The 14,416-nt window shown below is 43.7% G+C and overlaps 1 protein-coding gene across 1 annotated transcript in view; it reads right to left on the minus strand.

The window, feature by feature from the left end:
* The window catches only part of wwp1 (WW domain containing E3 ubiquitin protein ligase 1), a 103,127-nt gene that overhangs the window by 70,862 nt on the left and 17,849 nt on the right, over positions 1–14,416 (minus strand). The window contains exons 2-3 of the mRNA XM_083632040.1: positions 2,417–2,473; positions 1,424–1,514 (exon numbers count right to left, since the gene is read on the minus strand). Of these exons, the coding sequence (XP_083488166.1) occupies positions 1,424–1,493 (70 nt within the window). The 5' untranslated portion in view covers positions 1,494–1,514; positions 2,417–2,473. The remainder of the gene's footprint in view (positions 1–1,423; positions 1,515–2,416; positions 2,474–14,416) is intronic.

Here is a 14,416-nt window from a genome sequence, read left to right on the forward strand (position 1 = left end):
CATACACACACACACACACACACACACACACACACACACAATAATATTGCCATTATTACTATTATTGTTGTATGTTCCACTCTGGCATAAAAACGAGTTCCAAAAATGTTCTAAACATCTTTACCCTATATTCTTTAAGATTTTAAAACATCTTTATCCTTTTTTCTATATCTTCTTTTAAATATTTTAAAAACGTCTTTATCCACTCTGAAGGACTTTTAATAGTTTTTTTAAACACATCTTTAGAACTAGTGGCATACCCGTCCTGTGCCGTGTATCGAGTGGAAATGTTGCGTTCTCTGCACGTTCAACCTGTATGGACTGTGTCTGCAGCCAGGCTGGCTAGCGTGGACAGACAGACAGTTCACCAGCCCCATAAATGTTGTAGAATTCATTGGAAATAGCTCCCCAACACATACAAAAACATGAGCATATATATGTGTTTGATGTATACAAAGAACTGCCGCGATCGGATTTGTGAAACACACATTTTTTTTAAATCACGATTTCCTTCTCCATATTCGCGCGGTGGAGGCTGTGCATCCATTGTGCAGCATGGCCAAGTTGCACGCATTTTCTCCTCTCTGATTTCCCCCTCTCACACCGCGCCTCCCCTCCCCTCAAGTCCCACACTTTGAAAACCGCTGCACTACAACATCCTGCTTCTTAATCTATATCTTCAGTTCATATTATATCTATTACTGTATCTCTGTTATCACTATACTATTATCTTTACTATTATTACTATTATATCACCTCACAACCAACTTAGTAAACAGTCTGTCTGTTGGACTGAGTGTCCACAGTCAAGTAACACAGGATACAAGCTGTTGGAGGTCCATTTGAAATACAGGTACAAGCAAAGACAGTTTACCCAGTGCTGAGAAAGTTGCCAGTTTGTCAGCATTGGAAAGTTAGCAGCAGCTAAACATAATTGCAGAATCACCCATAAACAGTCAATTGTGCTAAAGTGACAATATATTCATAGTCATCACTGCAACAACATTGGTGCTGCAGCTACTATATAGCAATCAGCTTAAATTGGCTGGGGACAATCCTATTTGGACTTCCAACAGGGGTCTAGAATTAAGACAGCCACACAGGAGGGTACATGCAACTCTATGAGAACTCTATATGTATTGTGTGAGACATGTGTTTGATATGTGATGTGTGTATTCAAATTACATAATGTGATACTTTATTGATCCCTGGGGCAAAATCATGTTTCGCTTCCGACCAGAGCTTATGGTCAGCTGCAGAACTGCATCTGGACTGGATTCAGTGCCTTGCTCAAGGACACCTCGGGAGGGTGGATGCTGGCTGACCAAGGGAGCTTGAATCCACTCTCAGATGGAAGGACAGTGTCTAGACCACTAGGCCAACCTGCCATCCCCCACATTTAGCAAATAGTGTTTGGACTCACCGATGGCATGGAGCTGTGACGTTCCTCCGTGGTTATGGCTAGAGTCTGCTCTAGACGAGGCCGTGGCCATGTCATACACCACAGTGGAAGCCTTTGGACCCACGACAGACACACACACACACACACACACACACCACAGTGATCAAAAACAGATCAACTTAGTCACTTTGTAAAATGGGCAAAAAGCCAGTTGTCTTTGGCTGTATATACTGATATTGGCCCAGTCTCATCTGTTTTTCTAACAAATTAGATTTGACATCAACCCAAGGATATAGTTGATAGTTGTACATCGTAGTAATAGTTACGTTACTAGTTACTCTTTTTTTTACTTTCTCTCTCTCTATTTCTCTTGCTCGTCTCCTTCTTCTGACTCGGTTTGTTTTGAAAGCGTTTGTGTGACAGGTCTCCCGGAGTCCGTGAGGATAAAATGTTTTCTTTTCTTCTTTTACATAGAAAACACTGCATTCTGGCAGGCCATGATGTAACGCAGTAGCGCATGCATTACTTGGATTAGTAAATGTAATCTAATTACTGTTTTGGAAATTGTAACGCCTTATATTACTTAGTTACTAAAAAAGTAACTAATTACAGTAATGCGTTACTAAGTAACGCGTTACTGCCCAACACTGGGTCTGAATGATGCACTGGCATGTTTCACCGGCTTGAATTGACTTGAAGTCCATCAAGTCCATACAAACAACCAGTCCAAATTGTCTAATGCTGATGACACAGCATGACACAAACTGTACTGATCTGTTGCGTCTGTTCTGACATGAAGATAGGCAATGAGATTTGGCCATCACTGATTGATATGCGTTTGCTACAAGGCTTATCCACAGATAATCCCTTATTTCTAACATTTCTAATAGAGTAATTATTGTATAGGTTGAGTTAACTATCGCTAGTGAGATTCCACTCCTTATACGTATACACAAGGCCTAATGTGAAGAGTCAAGTGTGTCTTTCACCAGTGGACAGATCATGTCTACTCACGTTTGGTGTGTGTTGCTCGACCCTTTGGTTCAGCCCACTCCGTGTCCCATGGTTCCCCTGCAAGAGGAAACAGGAAATTGTTAGGGCAAGGCTGAGCTGAGCAGAGCCTTGTTAGCACTGGTTCAATGTCTTTCTCCACAGTAATAGTCTTGTTAGCACTGGTTCAATGTCTGTCTCCACAGTAATAGTCTTGTTAGCACTGGTTCAATGTCTTTCTCCACAGTAATAGTCTTGTTAGCACTGGTTCAATGTCTTTCTCCACAGTAATAGTCTTGTTAGCACTGGTTCAATGTCTTTCTCCACAGTAATAGTCTTGTTAGCACTGGTTCAATGTCTTTCTCCACAGTAATAGTCTTGTTAGCACTGGTTCAATGTCTTTCTCCACAGTAATAGTCTTGTTAGCACTGGTTCAATGTCTTTCTCCACAGTAATAGTCTTGTTAGCACTGGTTCAATGTCTTTCTCCACAGTAATAGTCTTGTTAGCACTGGTTCAATGTCTTTCTCCACAGTAATAGTCTTTGAGTATTCTAACAATGTCAGGTTGAGCAATTTGTTTGATTTTCAAAATCATGGTCTCTGAAGGTCTTTATAGGTTAATGTCCTAAAATGCACCGCATTATTTTTGCAATAGTGTCTAATATTGGTAATTTTGTGGTTTCTGCAATGGTCCTTGGGTTTGATGGTAATTTTGCTCGAACTAGGTGCAAATTGAAAAATTACTCTAATTAGTGTAGCCGTTAGAATAATAGACGGTACACTGAATTATACTTGAGCTCAAAAAAGCCTTGTATTTTAACTCATTGGGCATTGTCAGCCTTCTTTCAGTAGGCTGTGGCGAGAATGCTATCCTGTTGGTTTCCAGTGTGGCAAGAGTAAACAGAGGATGGGCTATATTGTAAATTTCTTGCTGGGGCAGGCAAAGATGGCGGTGTACCTCAGCAGGAAGAGGAAAATAGATGCAGATGTCCAAGTAGACCCTGTAGTCTTGTTTAAAGCTCTGGTTAGGGCGAGAGTAGCCATAGACTTTGAGTACTACAAGAGAATGCAAGACATGAGAGTGTTTCAGAGCAGGTGGTGTCTGGGGGAAGCTGTGTGCAGGCTGGAGGGAGGAGAGCTGCTTTTTAACACAGAGTTGGGATGAGGAGGGCTTGACAATGTGTATGAATGTCCATGACCGGTCGGTTTTGTTTTGTTTGGTGTTGCTATGTTGACAAAAAAAATTTAAGGGGTTGCATTGGTTCCGAGTTCGTGTTTTGTGAAAATTGTTTGTCCTCTGCCATGATGTACATGTCGTAGGTAGAGGTTTCATTAAAGGCTTGTTAAAACTCAACTCAGATCAAATCATCCAGTCACCAAAGCCTCCTCCTCAGGAGTCAGTCACCAAAGCGTCCTCCTCAGGAGTCACAGTCACCAAAGCGTCCTCCTCAGGAGTCACAGTCACCAAAGCGTCCTCTTCAGGAGTCACAGTCACCAAAGCCTCCTCCTCAGGAGTCACAGTCACCAAAGCGTCCTCTTCAGGAGTCACAGTCACCAAAGCCTCCTCCTCAGGAGTCAGTCACCAAAGCCTCCTCCTCAGGAGTCACAGTCACCAAAGCCTCCTCCTCAGGAGTCAGTCACCAAAGCCTCCTCCTCAGGAGTCAGTCACCAAAGCCTCCTCCTCAGGAGTCAGTCACCAAAGCCTCCTCCTCAGGAGTCAGTCACCAAAGCCTCCTCCTCTGGAGTCACAGTCACCAAAGCCTCCTCCTCAGGAGTCACAGTCACCAAAGCCTCCTCCTCTGGAGTCAGTCACCAAAGCCTCCTCCTCAGGAGTCACAGTCACCAAAGCGTCCTCCTCTGGAGTCAGTCACCAAAGCCTCCTCCTCAGGAGTCACAGTCACCAAAGCCTCCTCCTCAGGAGTCAGTCACCAAAGCCTCCTCCTCAGGAGTCACAGTCACCAAAGCCTCCTCCTCAGGAGTCACAGTCACCAAAGCATCCTCCTCAGGAGTCACAGTCACCAAAGCGTCCTCTTCAGGAGTCACAGTCACCAAAGCGTCCTCCTCAGGAGTCAGTCACCAAAGCCTCCTCCTCAGGAGTCACAGTCACCAAAGCCTCCTCCTCACGAGTCACAGTCACCAAAGCCTCCTCCTCAGGAGTCAGTCACCAAAGCCTCCTCCTCACGAGTCACAGTCACCAAAGCCTCCTCCTCAGGAGTCAGTCACCAAAGCCTCCTCCTCAGGAGTCAGTCACCAAAGCCTCCTCCTCAGGAGTCACAGTCACCAAAGCCTCCTCCTCAGGAATCATAAACAGATAAAAGGTGACGACAAGCACCGACTGCCTCCTGATCCTGTACAAAGGTCACAATTAGGACCAAGCTTCTTGATATGACTTGATGATCACAGCGCCAGGCTGACACAATGACTGGCTGATTCACCGATAGAGCCCCCCGAGTCTGAGCAGGCGGCTTTGAAGCAGCTTAGGAGGAACCCAATTAAGAAGATATAGTGGTCTGTGTCAGAACTAACTGATAAGTGAGCAGGCAAGGGCAGATGGGAAGAGAGAGAATGATCTGTGTCAGCAGCAGCAGTGCCAGGCAGAGCTGCCGTTAACCTGTTGCTGTCAGAGAAAAGCTCCAAGTTGTTGGGTTAAACACTAGCTCACAAATGTAACCCGCAGATACATAAATACATAAGTCTTCTCAGAAAGAAAGAAAGAAAGAAAGAAAGAAAGAAAGAAAGAAAGAAAGAAAGAAAGAAAGAAAGAAAGAAAGAAAGAAAGAAAGAAATCTTGTAGGTGTTGCAGGTCAACCCGTGGATTTGGTGTCCCTACTTTATGAAGAGTCTGAGAAAAATCCTCTCTTGAAGCCGAGCAGGCAGGGAATAAACACTGGCATAATGCCTCAATCCTTCTCTCTGTGATTCAGTAATACGGTAATCCTCTCCTCTCACATTCGCTCCCTGTGATTTGATGAGAGAGGCTGTGTGGACTGTTGACTCACTGGACATTCACACCTCTTGTTTGTTTTGTGAGATAGACAATGAGAGGGAGAGATAGAGAGATAATAATTGATTGGATTTATATAGCGCCATCCTAAGCCACTTCTTAACATGCAGTGGAATCCGTATTATAACCCGCTCCTAGCCGGTTGGCCTGCATGTTAAACAACAATTAGCCGGCCTACGCGCACTCCCGCGAGTTCGTATCATATTCATCTCGGTCGCCGGTATAGGATCCGTATAATAGGAATAGCGGCTGCTGTTTAACTCTGGCAGCTCATGATCCAGATCATCTAGCTGTGAGTGGGCGCGTGGTGGCACTTTACAAACCATTAATGTCCCATCATTATTTTCATGAATGGACGTAGCGTTAGTTACGTGGCTGGATTATTTGGAAGAGAGCCAATTTAGGTGAGTAAACAACTAAAAATTGAATCCCCCATCTGCCAGTTTAAAAATGCAACAAGAGAGATCATAGCCTACTAGAGTTGCGCGATCTTGACCTCAGTCAGATCGTCAATCGCCACCCTTTGACATCGCCAATACATGATGTCATCGCGCAAGCACATGGCTATATATTATATGGATGTTAACGTCCATATAAATTAGCTTCAGCTGCGCTCTTGCTGTAGGCTACTTTGCTAACTTAGCATCGATGCTAGCGGGACTTACCCAGCTATCGTCATTGCCTGCTTTTACTGCTGCTTGATGGTATCCCATCATTCCCATGTCAGAAAAAGTATCCAGATTTGTCGCTAACGTTAGTCTCTTCTGAGAAGTTTTCTCGAGTTGGATGCAGCCATGTCTATAGTGTGAGGCAGCCATTTGAGGCAGGCAGTGTTGTGTGACTGTGCGTCCACACTGCGGAGGGAGGAGAGGAGCTGACTGACTGACAGCCTATTTCGAGACATAGGCCTAGCCTAACTTTTGTGGGGAGAAATACATTTAAAACTAGTCAGATATGACTTGAATGCCACTTGTAAAATAAATCACGCACAGTGATTGACGACTGTGCGACCACTATTTTGACTGCGCTCATTTTTGGCACAATGACACCCCTCTATTGCCTGAATGGTTGGTATGGACCCTCTGTTAAAATGGCATGTTTTTGAATGGAGTTTGGTTACAGATTCGCTAAAGCTGTTTCCTATCACATTTCTTGTTATCGATGCATGCTACCCCCCCCCCCCCCCCCCCCCGCCCACTGGCAGAAAAAACGGCTCATATCCAGTTGTTTCTAAACAAAGACCCCTCATGTTTAAAAAGGTAAAACCGGAAAATATCCTGCTCTTGCTAGCCAGACATGATCCAGACTTCATGTTTAAAAGCCACTCTAGACACTCAAAGCACTTCACATATCAGGGGAGGAAGGGGAAGGGAACTCAACTCATCCACCACCGATGTGTAGCAGCCACCTGGGTGATGCACGGCAGCCAGTTTGCGCCAGAATGCTCACAATACATCAGCTCTCACGGTGGCGAGTTGAGGACTGAGAGGGACAGGCGTTATTATGGAACCCACCACAGATTTGGGCAGACCACGCCCTGCGTCCGCCTACACAGCAGTCAAGCGCCAGGATTGGCCAGGCGCTCATGATCACGTGAGCCAATGGGACGAGTATTTTTTGATTTATTTTTTGTAACTTTATTTTTAAGGTTTTTGTTTTAGAACAGAGTGTTTGCATCATTCCAACATTTCTCCACATGAGTGACAGTTTTACAAATGCAAACTCACAAAATTAAAATAAAAAATAAAAAACAACAAACATTCAGGTCATCATGATGGGTGTTACAGATCAATTCTTAGTTTTTTAATAGTTAGCTTTGTGTTAAGTTATGTTGTTCAGTTACTTGTTCCAATCAGCTTCAGAGAGAGAGAGAAGTATAGAGCGAAAAATAGAGAAAAAAGGGAGCGAGACATACACATACAAAATACACATGGGCTAAATGAGCACAGACAAGGCTAAATGGGAATAGAGGCTCCTCCTATATTCATATGCACCAACCATTTGGACCAGAACCCATCAAATGTATCCTTTCTCAATCTTAGATAGAAGGTCAGCTTTTCCATCTCATATATTTCCTGTACAATTGCTATCCACTCTTTTTTTGTTGGTGGGTCCTGGTTTAGCCATTTTCTTGTTATTGTTTTTTTGCTGGCTACAAGAAGTATTTTGAGGAGGTATTTATCTTGGGGATTAAATTTGATTGGTATATTCCCCAGGTATATGGTGCCAAAACTGTCATCTATTTTAAAACCCAGTATTAATTTGATGTCTGAGATTATTTTTAACCAGTAATCTTGGATTGCTGGGCATTTCCAAAATATGTGATAGTGATCAGCCATTGACTTATTGCATAGTCTCCAGCAATTACCGGATTCTGGTCTATCGTTCTGTAAATATTTTCTTCTCGGAGTAATAAAAAATCTGATAAGGTTCTTCCATGAAAGTTCTCTCCATTGGCCAGAGCTGGAGGTGGAGGATTGCATATCGCATATGTTTAACCATTCGTCATCTGTTATGGTTATGTCTGCTTCTTTTTCCCATGGAGAACTGTATATATGAGTAGGCTACATTCTTGATACTAGTTTCTTGTGAGCTTTGCCCTTATATGCATCTATAAAAAGATTGACGAGTATTTATTTTGACAACTTTCTGCAATTCATTCTCTATGGTAAGTCCGCACCTGGCGTTTAAGCACTCTGGGCGGCTAGTGTTTTTGGGCAGAGCGCTCTGGGCGTCTCAAGCTGAAAAAAGTTCAACATTTGGAGGAAAAGAGCACTGCTCGTCAGTCACTCCTCCTACATCTTCTCCTGCCAGGGGGATCTTCAACCTCCGCTGCTGCCAGAATTGCCAATAATCTGGCTTTCATGTTTACAGTGCAAACAATCAACAACAAACAGACAAAACTCTGTCCGTGTGACTGTTGCGTCCTGACCCGTACTGTGCATGATGGCAGGGAAACCCTCCCAAAAACAAACAAACAAAACACTCCATGTCTGTGGTCCTTGCACGTTGGAAGTGCTCTGGGCATGATTTCCAAAGTGTCCTCTCTGAAATACACATAATGCAGTATCATCTCCTGGTTACAGGAAAAGAAACGATTAAACTTTTACTTGTTTACTCACCAATTTTGCTCTTTTCCAAATAATCCAGCCACTTACTATGTCCATTCATGAAATTATGAAATAGCACGGGGACATCAAATGGTCCCTGGCCTATGCCTGTAACCTGGCAGAATTTCTAGCCCATAAACTAACTAATAACCAATAAGTATGTAACATACAAAATAAAGCAAACGGTAATGTCTTCATTTGATGTAGAATGCAAATGCCAAATGCGTTAAACTCGCATTCCAGGAATATTTTATTTACCGAGGCTCTTTACCGTGGCTACTCGACTCTCCAAAGCCACTTTCAGACCCTGAGCCTGACCCGGGGGATACGTGAACTGTACTCTTTCAGACATGAGGCATGTTGCTTTCATACATGTGGAGCACCTCTGGGTGTAAAGTAGAGAGGGGGCGGAGGTGGGGGGAATTTGGGCATGACCACATGATTACCACAAGATTACATAAATTTTTAACGTTACAACGAGGGTTTTATTTTTGAAAGAGCTCAAGCGGACGACCTACTTACATTTTGGCTGACTTGATGCTGTCTGCGCCTGGGCTGTGGGGTGCACTTGTGCATGAGAGATGCTTTTTTTTCTCTGCATATTCCGTCAATGTAAAATATTTAACCGTTAAGAAAGTCAAATTTCAGGCTGTGTGAATCAGTGAATCTCACTGACTCACGCTGGAAAAGGGGCGGCAACTCAGGCGGAGGAGAAGCAGGGTCGGAAAATGGACCACCGCCAAGATTTATATCACCAGCCGGAGCAGAGCCGCCACGCGAAAACCCACCTCACTTGCAGGGTCGCTCTATCGGCTTGGAAACTTTTAGACTGAAGAAAATCCCACTAGTTTGTGAATATTAGTGGGATTTTTGGCCAGTCTAAAAGGGGCTTAAGGAACAGCTTGACTCCCTTTAGCTGCAGAGCAGAAAGCAAAGCAGGGGGATAAATGATGTGTCCATTATAGCCTGACCTAAACATACACATTTTCATTTAGGCTATTTATAATAGGAGGAGGCTGTGTGGAAATGCAACTTGAGCCTATTTTAATACAACTCAAATTGTGCTGAGGGGATTATTTACCGGACCTGGTGTCCGGCAGATTTTAATTTGTCGAACTTTGATGAATTTTACCGGACAAAGTCCGGCAATTACCGGACAACAGAAACTCAGGATGGAATGGGTTTGTGTGTGTTGTATACAGTATAATAAGAAAAAGAGCATAGACTGCAGTGCTACCTCCTCTCCTTGCAAACTCAAGCAGCTATCCTTCTCCTGCAGTCCCCAGCGTATGCCGATAATTGTCTTTCCACTCCAATCAACACAGAAGTGCATGCCCTGCAAGCTATGCCGGGGCTCAGCTACACAGACTCAGCCCAGTGATACGTGAGCTGTGATGTCAGCAGGGCATATGCAGCAACAGATATAAATGTCTGTGTCAGTCAGTGTATGCTGTGTATTTAGACTAGCTGTATAATACATGCATATTTCCAGTTTGCTGTGGCCTCTAGCCAGAACCAAAATCATAAGTTAGTGGTTAGTAGCATCACAACAAGGAGGACCCGTTCTGTTCCTGGCCCCAGACCTCTGTGTTGAGTTTGCATGTTCTGTGTTCACCTGGGTTTCCCCAGGTAACAGTACTCCAGTGTCCCCCCACAGTGCAAGCCAGGCATGCTACAAGTCAGGTGGACAGACTGGAAACTCTTAATTGCCCTAAGTTCCAAGTGTGGACCCACCAGGTAGACCATGAGATGCCATAGCACCAGCTAAAGGGGATCGTAATAATGTCATTATGAACTATAATGGAGCATTTAAGATCGCCATTGAGGAGCTGCATAAGCAAGCCTCTCGTGCTAGGTTTTCCCATTTTTCTAAATGTAGAAAATATGATTTACCTGTAGATATCACACTGGACCTTTTCGACAAGTTGTCGACAGTTATGTTGTATTCGTGTGAAGCTTGGGGGTTTGAAAAAATGTATATACTGGAAAAGCTACAGCTCACATTTCTCAAGTATAAAAGTTAAAACAACAACGTAACAATGTAACAATAATGTCTATGGGGAGCTGGGGAGATACCCACTCTGTGTCACTGTCAAGAAAAGAATGGTCGGCTACTGGGCAAGGTTGATTGAAGGCAAGGAGAACAAACTTAGCCCTATCATGTATAACTGCCTGCTTGATTTGCCCAACTCTGGCATCTATGCGTCGCCGTGGGTGGTGCGGGTCAAACAGATTCTGGATGACTGTGGCTTGTCTTACTTCTGGCTTACACAGCAGTGCAATAGCTCCGATTGGTTGAAGCTAACTGTTGAGCAAAGTCTTAAAGGATGGCTTTACCGTGGGGAATATGAATATATATCAATCTCACGCCCCTAAGGTTTTAGAATCCGTTGAAATATTTTGAAATTGGAGCTTCACTGCCTGACCTATCAGGCATCTCTCACATTTTTAGGGAAGCCGGATGACGCGTTACGCGTCACCCGGCTTCCCTCCCCGCTTGCGGAACTCGAGCGCCTATGAACTACAAGTCTTGTGAGCCATGGTCCCGCCTCTAGAGGTCCTCCACGCCCCTTCAGAGCTCTCGACGAAAAGCAAAAGGCAGCCATCTTGTTCACCCGCATAGCATACTGTAGCTAGGTTAGCTTTCCATAGCTCCTTGCCAAGAGACCATATCTCTGGAACGGAAGCACCAAAAGACACGGGACTGGCGGCATTGGAAAGCTCGTCAAATTTTACATCTAGTAGTAGGTGAGTTGAAGTAACGAAATCAACGCTGAGCAATGTACCCATTTTTACACATTTTTACAGAAAATAGTTACAACATCAGATGCGCGTAACTCCTACGAAAATGCCTTAAAATGCATGAAAAAAATTTTATGAAGACATCTCCCGACATATATACTACCGTTTACATTTGGTGCAATTTGGAGGCAATTTTATTTTCGATTTATTTCTTCTTCTTTGTATCTTTTATTGTCGAAGCCTTCTTCTTCTTCTTCTTCTTTGAGTTTTATGGCGGTTGGCAAACATATATGTGCATTACCGCCACCTACTGGAGTTTGATATCAGCCAAATGCCTGAGGGGTGGGCATGAAAACGAAGGCCACGCGAGCCCAGTGCATTGTGGGAAATGTAGTATTTCGGGTCCCCGCACCCGCCCCTCCCCTCCACCACCCCCCCCCCCCCTCCACACAGAGTGGATTTCTGGTGATATCTCTGGCGGGAAACAACCAATTTCAAAAATTTCAACGGATTCGAAAACCTTAGGGGCGTGAGATTTAATATATATTCATATTCCCCACGGTAAAGCCGGCCTTTAAGGATCAGTTTATGCAGAAATGGCAAAGTGAGCTCAGAAGCATGACATCTAGAGGTGCTCCGATCGATCGGCACGCAATCTGTATCGGCCGATTTTGACCTCAAATATGCGATCGGCTGATTGCAGATATTACTTTATTGTCACGATTGCATAGCCGATCATGCTGTGCGTGAGAAACATTAGGCAGCCCATTTTCAAGTCTTCAATGTCTATCGTTTAACTTTCATATTGTGCTCTAACGTTTATATCATTGTGTTGCAAAGCACTAGGGCTGTCACTTTTCATTCAAAATTCGAATGCAACTTCGAATGTGGGGGAGGGGTTCGTGTTCGATATGTAAATTGACTGTTCGATTTTTTATTTTTTTTTATTTTTATTTTTTTTTATTTTTTATATGAACCAAAATTAACCAACTGCTGCTTGCTGGTAATGTTAATCCCATGTCAGAAAAAGTCTCCAGATTTGTCACGTTAGTCTCTTCTGAGAAAGATTGTCTCCAGGGTCTGAAAAGTTGTCTCGAGTTGGATGCAGCCAAGTTTGTGAGGCAGTGTTGTGACTGTGAGCGTCCAAGCTAACACGTCGGGCTGATGCCCGGTGGCCTGGACTGAATTTTTTTTTTTTTTTTTTTTTTTTTTTTTACCAAAAAACTTTCGGGCAATTAAAGTTTGTTCGAACTTTATTTTGGGGAAAAGTGACAGCCCTACAAAGCACACGCTTTGCTTTCGTCAGTGTACTCACCTCCACACACCACACCAGACTGTCAACACACCCCTTGCGTCTTTGAATCACACAAATCAGCTGGTGATTAGATCAGACTCAGCAGAGAAGTTACCTCCAGTCCTCCCGCCTACTGAGGCATTTGCGTGCTGTTAAAGTCCGTGTTTGATCCATATTTGCGTGTATTCTCGTAACGTTAATAGCTCCGGTTAGCTTTAGCCGCATTAGCTTATAAATCGATAAAATAGTTTCCTTTTGTCAAAGTTATTTTCTTGTGTAACAGGGAAATCTCGGAATGGAGTATTTTTGTTGAGTGAACTGAACTGCATTGAACTGGTAACATGGAAATCCCGAAGTGGAATAAATTTTGTTCTTTTATAAACTGAACTGAGGGAACTGGACTGAACTACTAGCCATTTAGTTCAACACAGTCTTCTGCTCCAATTATCTCACACACAAATAATCATGTTTCCTTTAGCCTACACAATATAAAATATTGATGTAGAAAAAAATTAAATGTGCTGAACTTTCAATTTGATGGATAAAATATAGGCCTATATGTCAAATGGAAACTGTTCTATAATAGACTGCTATAGCTGCTTAACTCATTGAGTGCCATGGACGAGTATGTTCGTCATTTTGTTTAGTAACGTAGAGTGCCAAGGACGAGTATGTTCGTCAATTGCGTTTTTTGACGGTGGGACGTGGATCAAAGCATCAGGCATCTCCTGTACAAATATGGGAGCTATTGAAGGTGTATAACCTATTTTACGGACTCATTAGGTGGCGACAGTGCTCTCCAGATTACAGAAAGGTCCGGAAAACTGCAGGAAAAAGCCGTGATCAAAGAGAAACCGATGCATGCTGCAGCCAGAGCCATATAGATTGCTCTGTCTGCAGCTGAAGTTGGTTGCGAACATCAGTCAATCCGCGCCCACAACTGAGCTCCTCTGCCTCTGTCTGTCTGCATATAGTTTCTCCACACGATTACCCGCCAGAAAGGCAGCACCCGACACCGAAGGGCCAAACCTTTCCCTGCAGTCCCGTTTGGCATTTCCTTGTCGCGCTGGGAGCCGCCCGGGAGCCGCCCGGTGCAAAAACGGAGGCTCGGAAAATAGACTGGGTGCGTGTGGGGAGGAGTTTGCAGCTGAGGGGGGGAGAGGGGGGTGGGGCACGCAGGCTCCACAGAACTACACCACGTCACTACATCAGAAAATATTAGCTAGAGTCAGTGAATGTGCTTGAAATGCTTCATTTCACAAAAGGCTGAATATCTCAGCTTAGAATTTGAAACCTGTCTTTTTGCTCAAAACAGCCTATCTTCTCCGGCTCATAACTAAAGAACGGAAAATGGTATCAATAAACTTTTTTTTGCAGATGATAGAAGAGAGTCTCCTCGTTCTTTGTGCGTGTTCGGTGTTTACATAGTAATATCACACAATATTCTGTGGGCCTCGAGAAATCACTGAAAATGCTCTGAAACTCTGGCACTGGGAGCTTCCGTTCTCCAAAAGTGGCTGGCACTCAATGAGTTAAAAGATATATATATATAAACTCCTCAAAAAAAGTTCGGAAACGTTATTTCGGTCGATTATTTCTCCACTTTAATAATACCAATTGGTATTGTATTTTATATCGTTGGAAAGCCTGATTAGTCACCTTTACAACGGGGTACAAATTGTAAGGATCGTGCATTCATGGAATGAGCAACACAGCTAAACGTGTGGGTAGCGCCCCAATTTTTTTTGCCTAAATCTCTTGCAATATTCTTCTGTTGGTATTCACTCTTGTTTTGAGCTTCAAGTGCTGGCAGGTGTGTGTTTCCTTATTACTGTGGGAAAATGCAATCATCCAATCTACCAAGCAACTCAAA

Source organism: Poromitra crassiceps, assembly GCF_964638095.1.
Source record: "Poromitra crassiceps genome assembly, chromosome: 2".
Lineage (NCBI taxonomy): Eukaryota > Metazoa > Chordata > Actinopteri > Beryciformes > Melamphaidae > Poromitra > Poromitra crassiceps.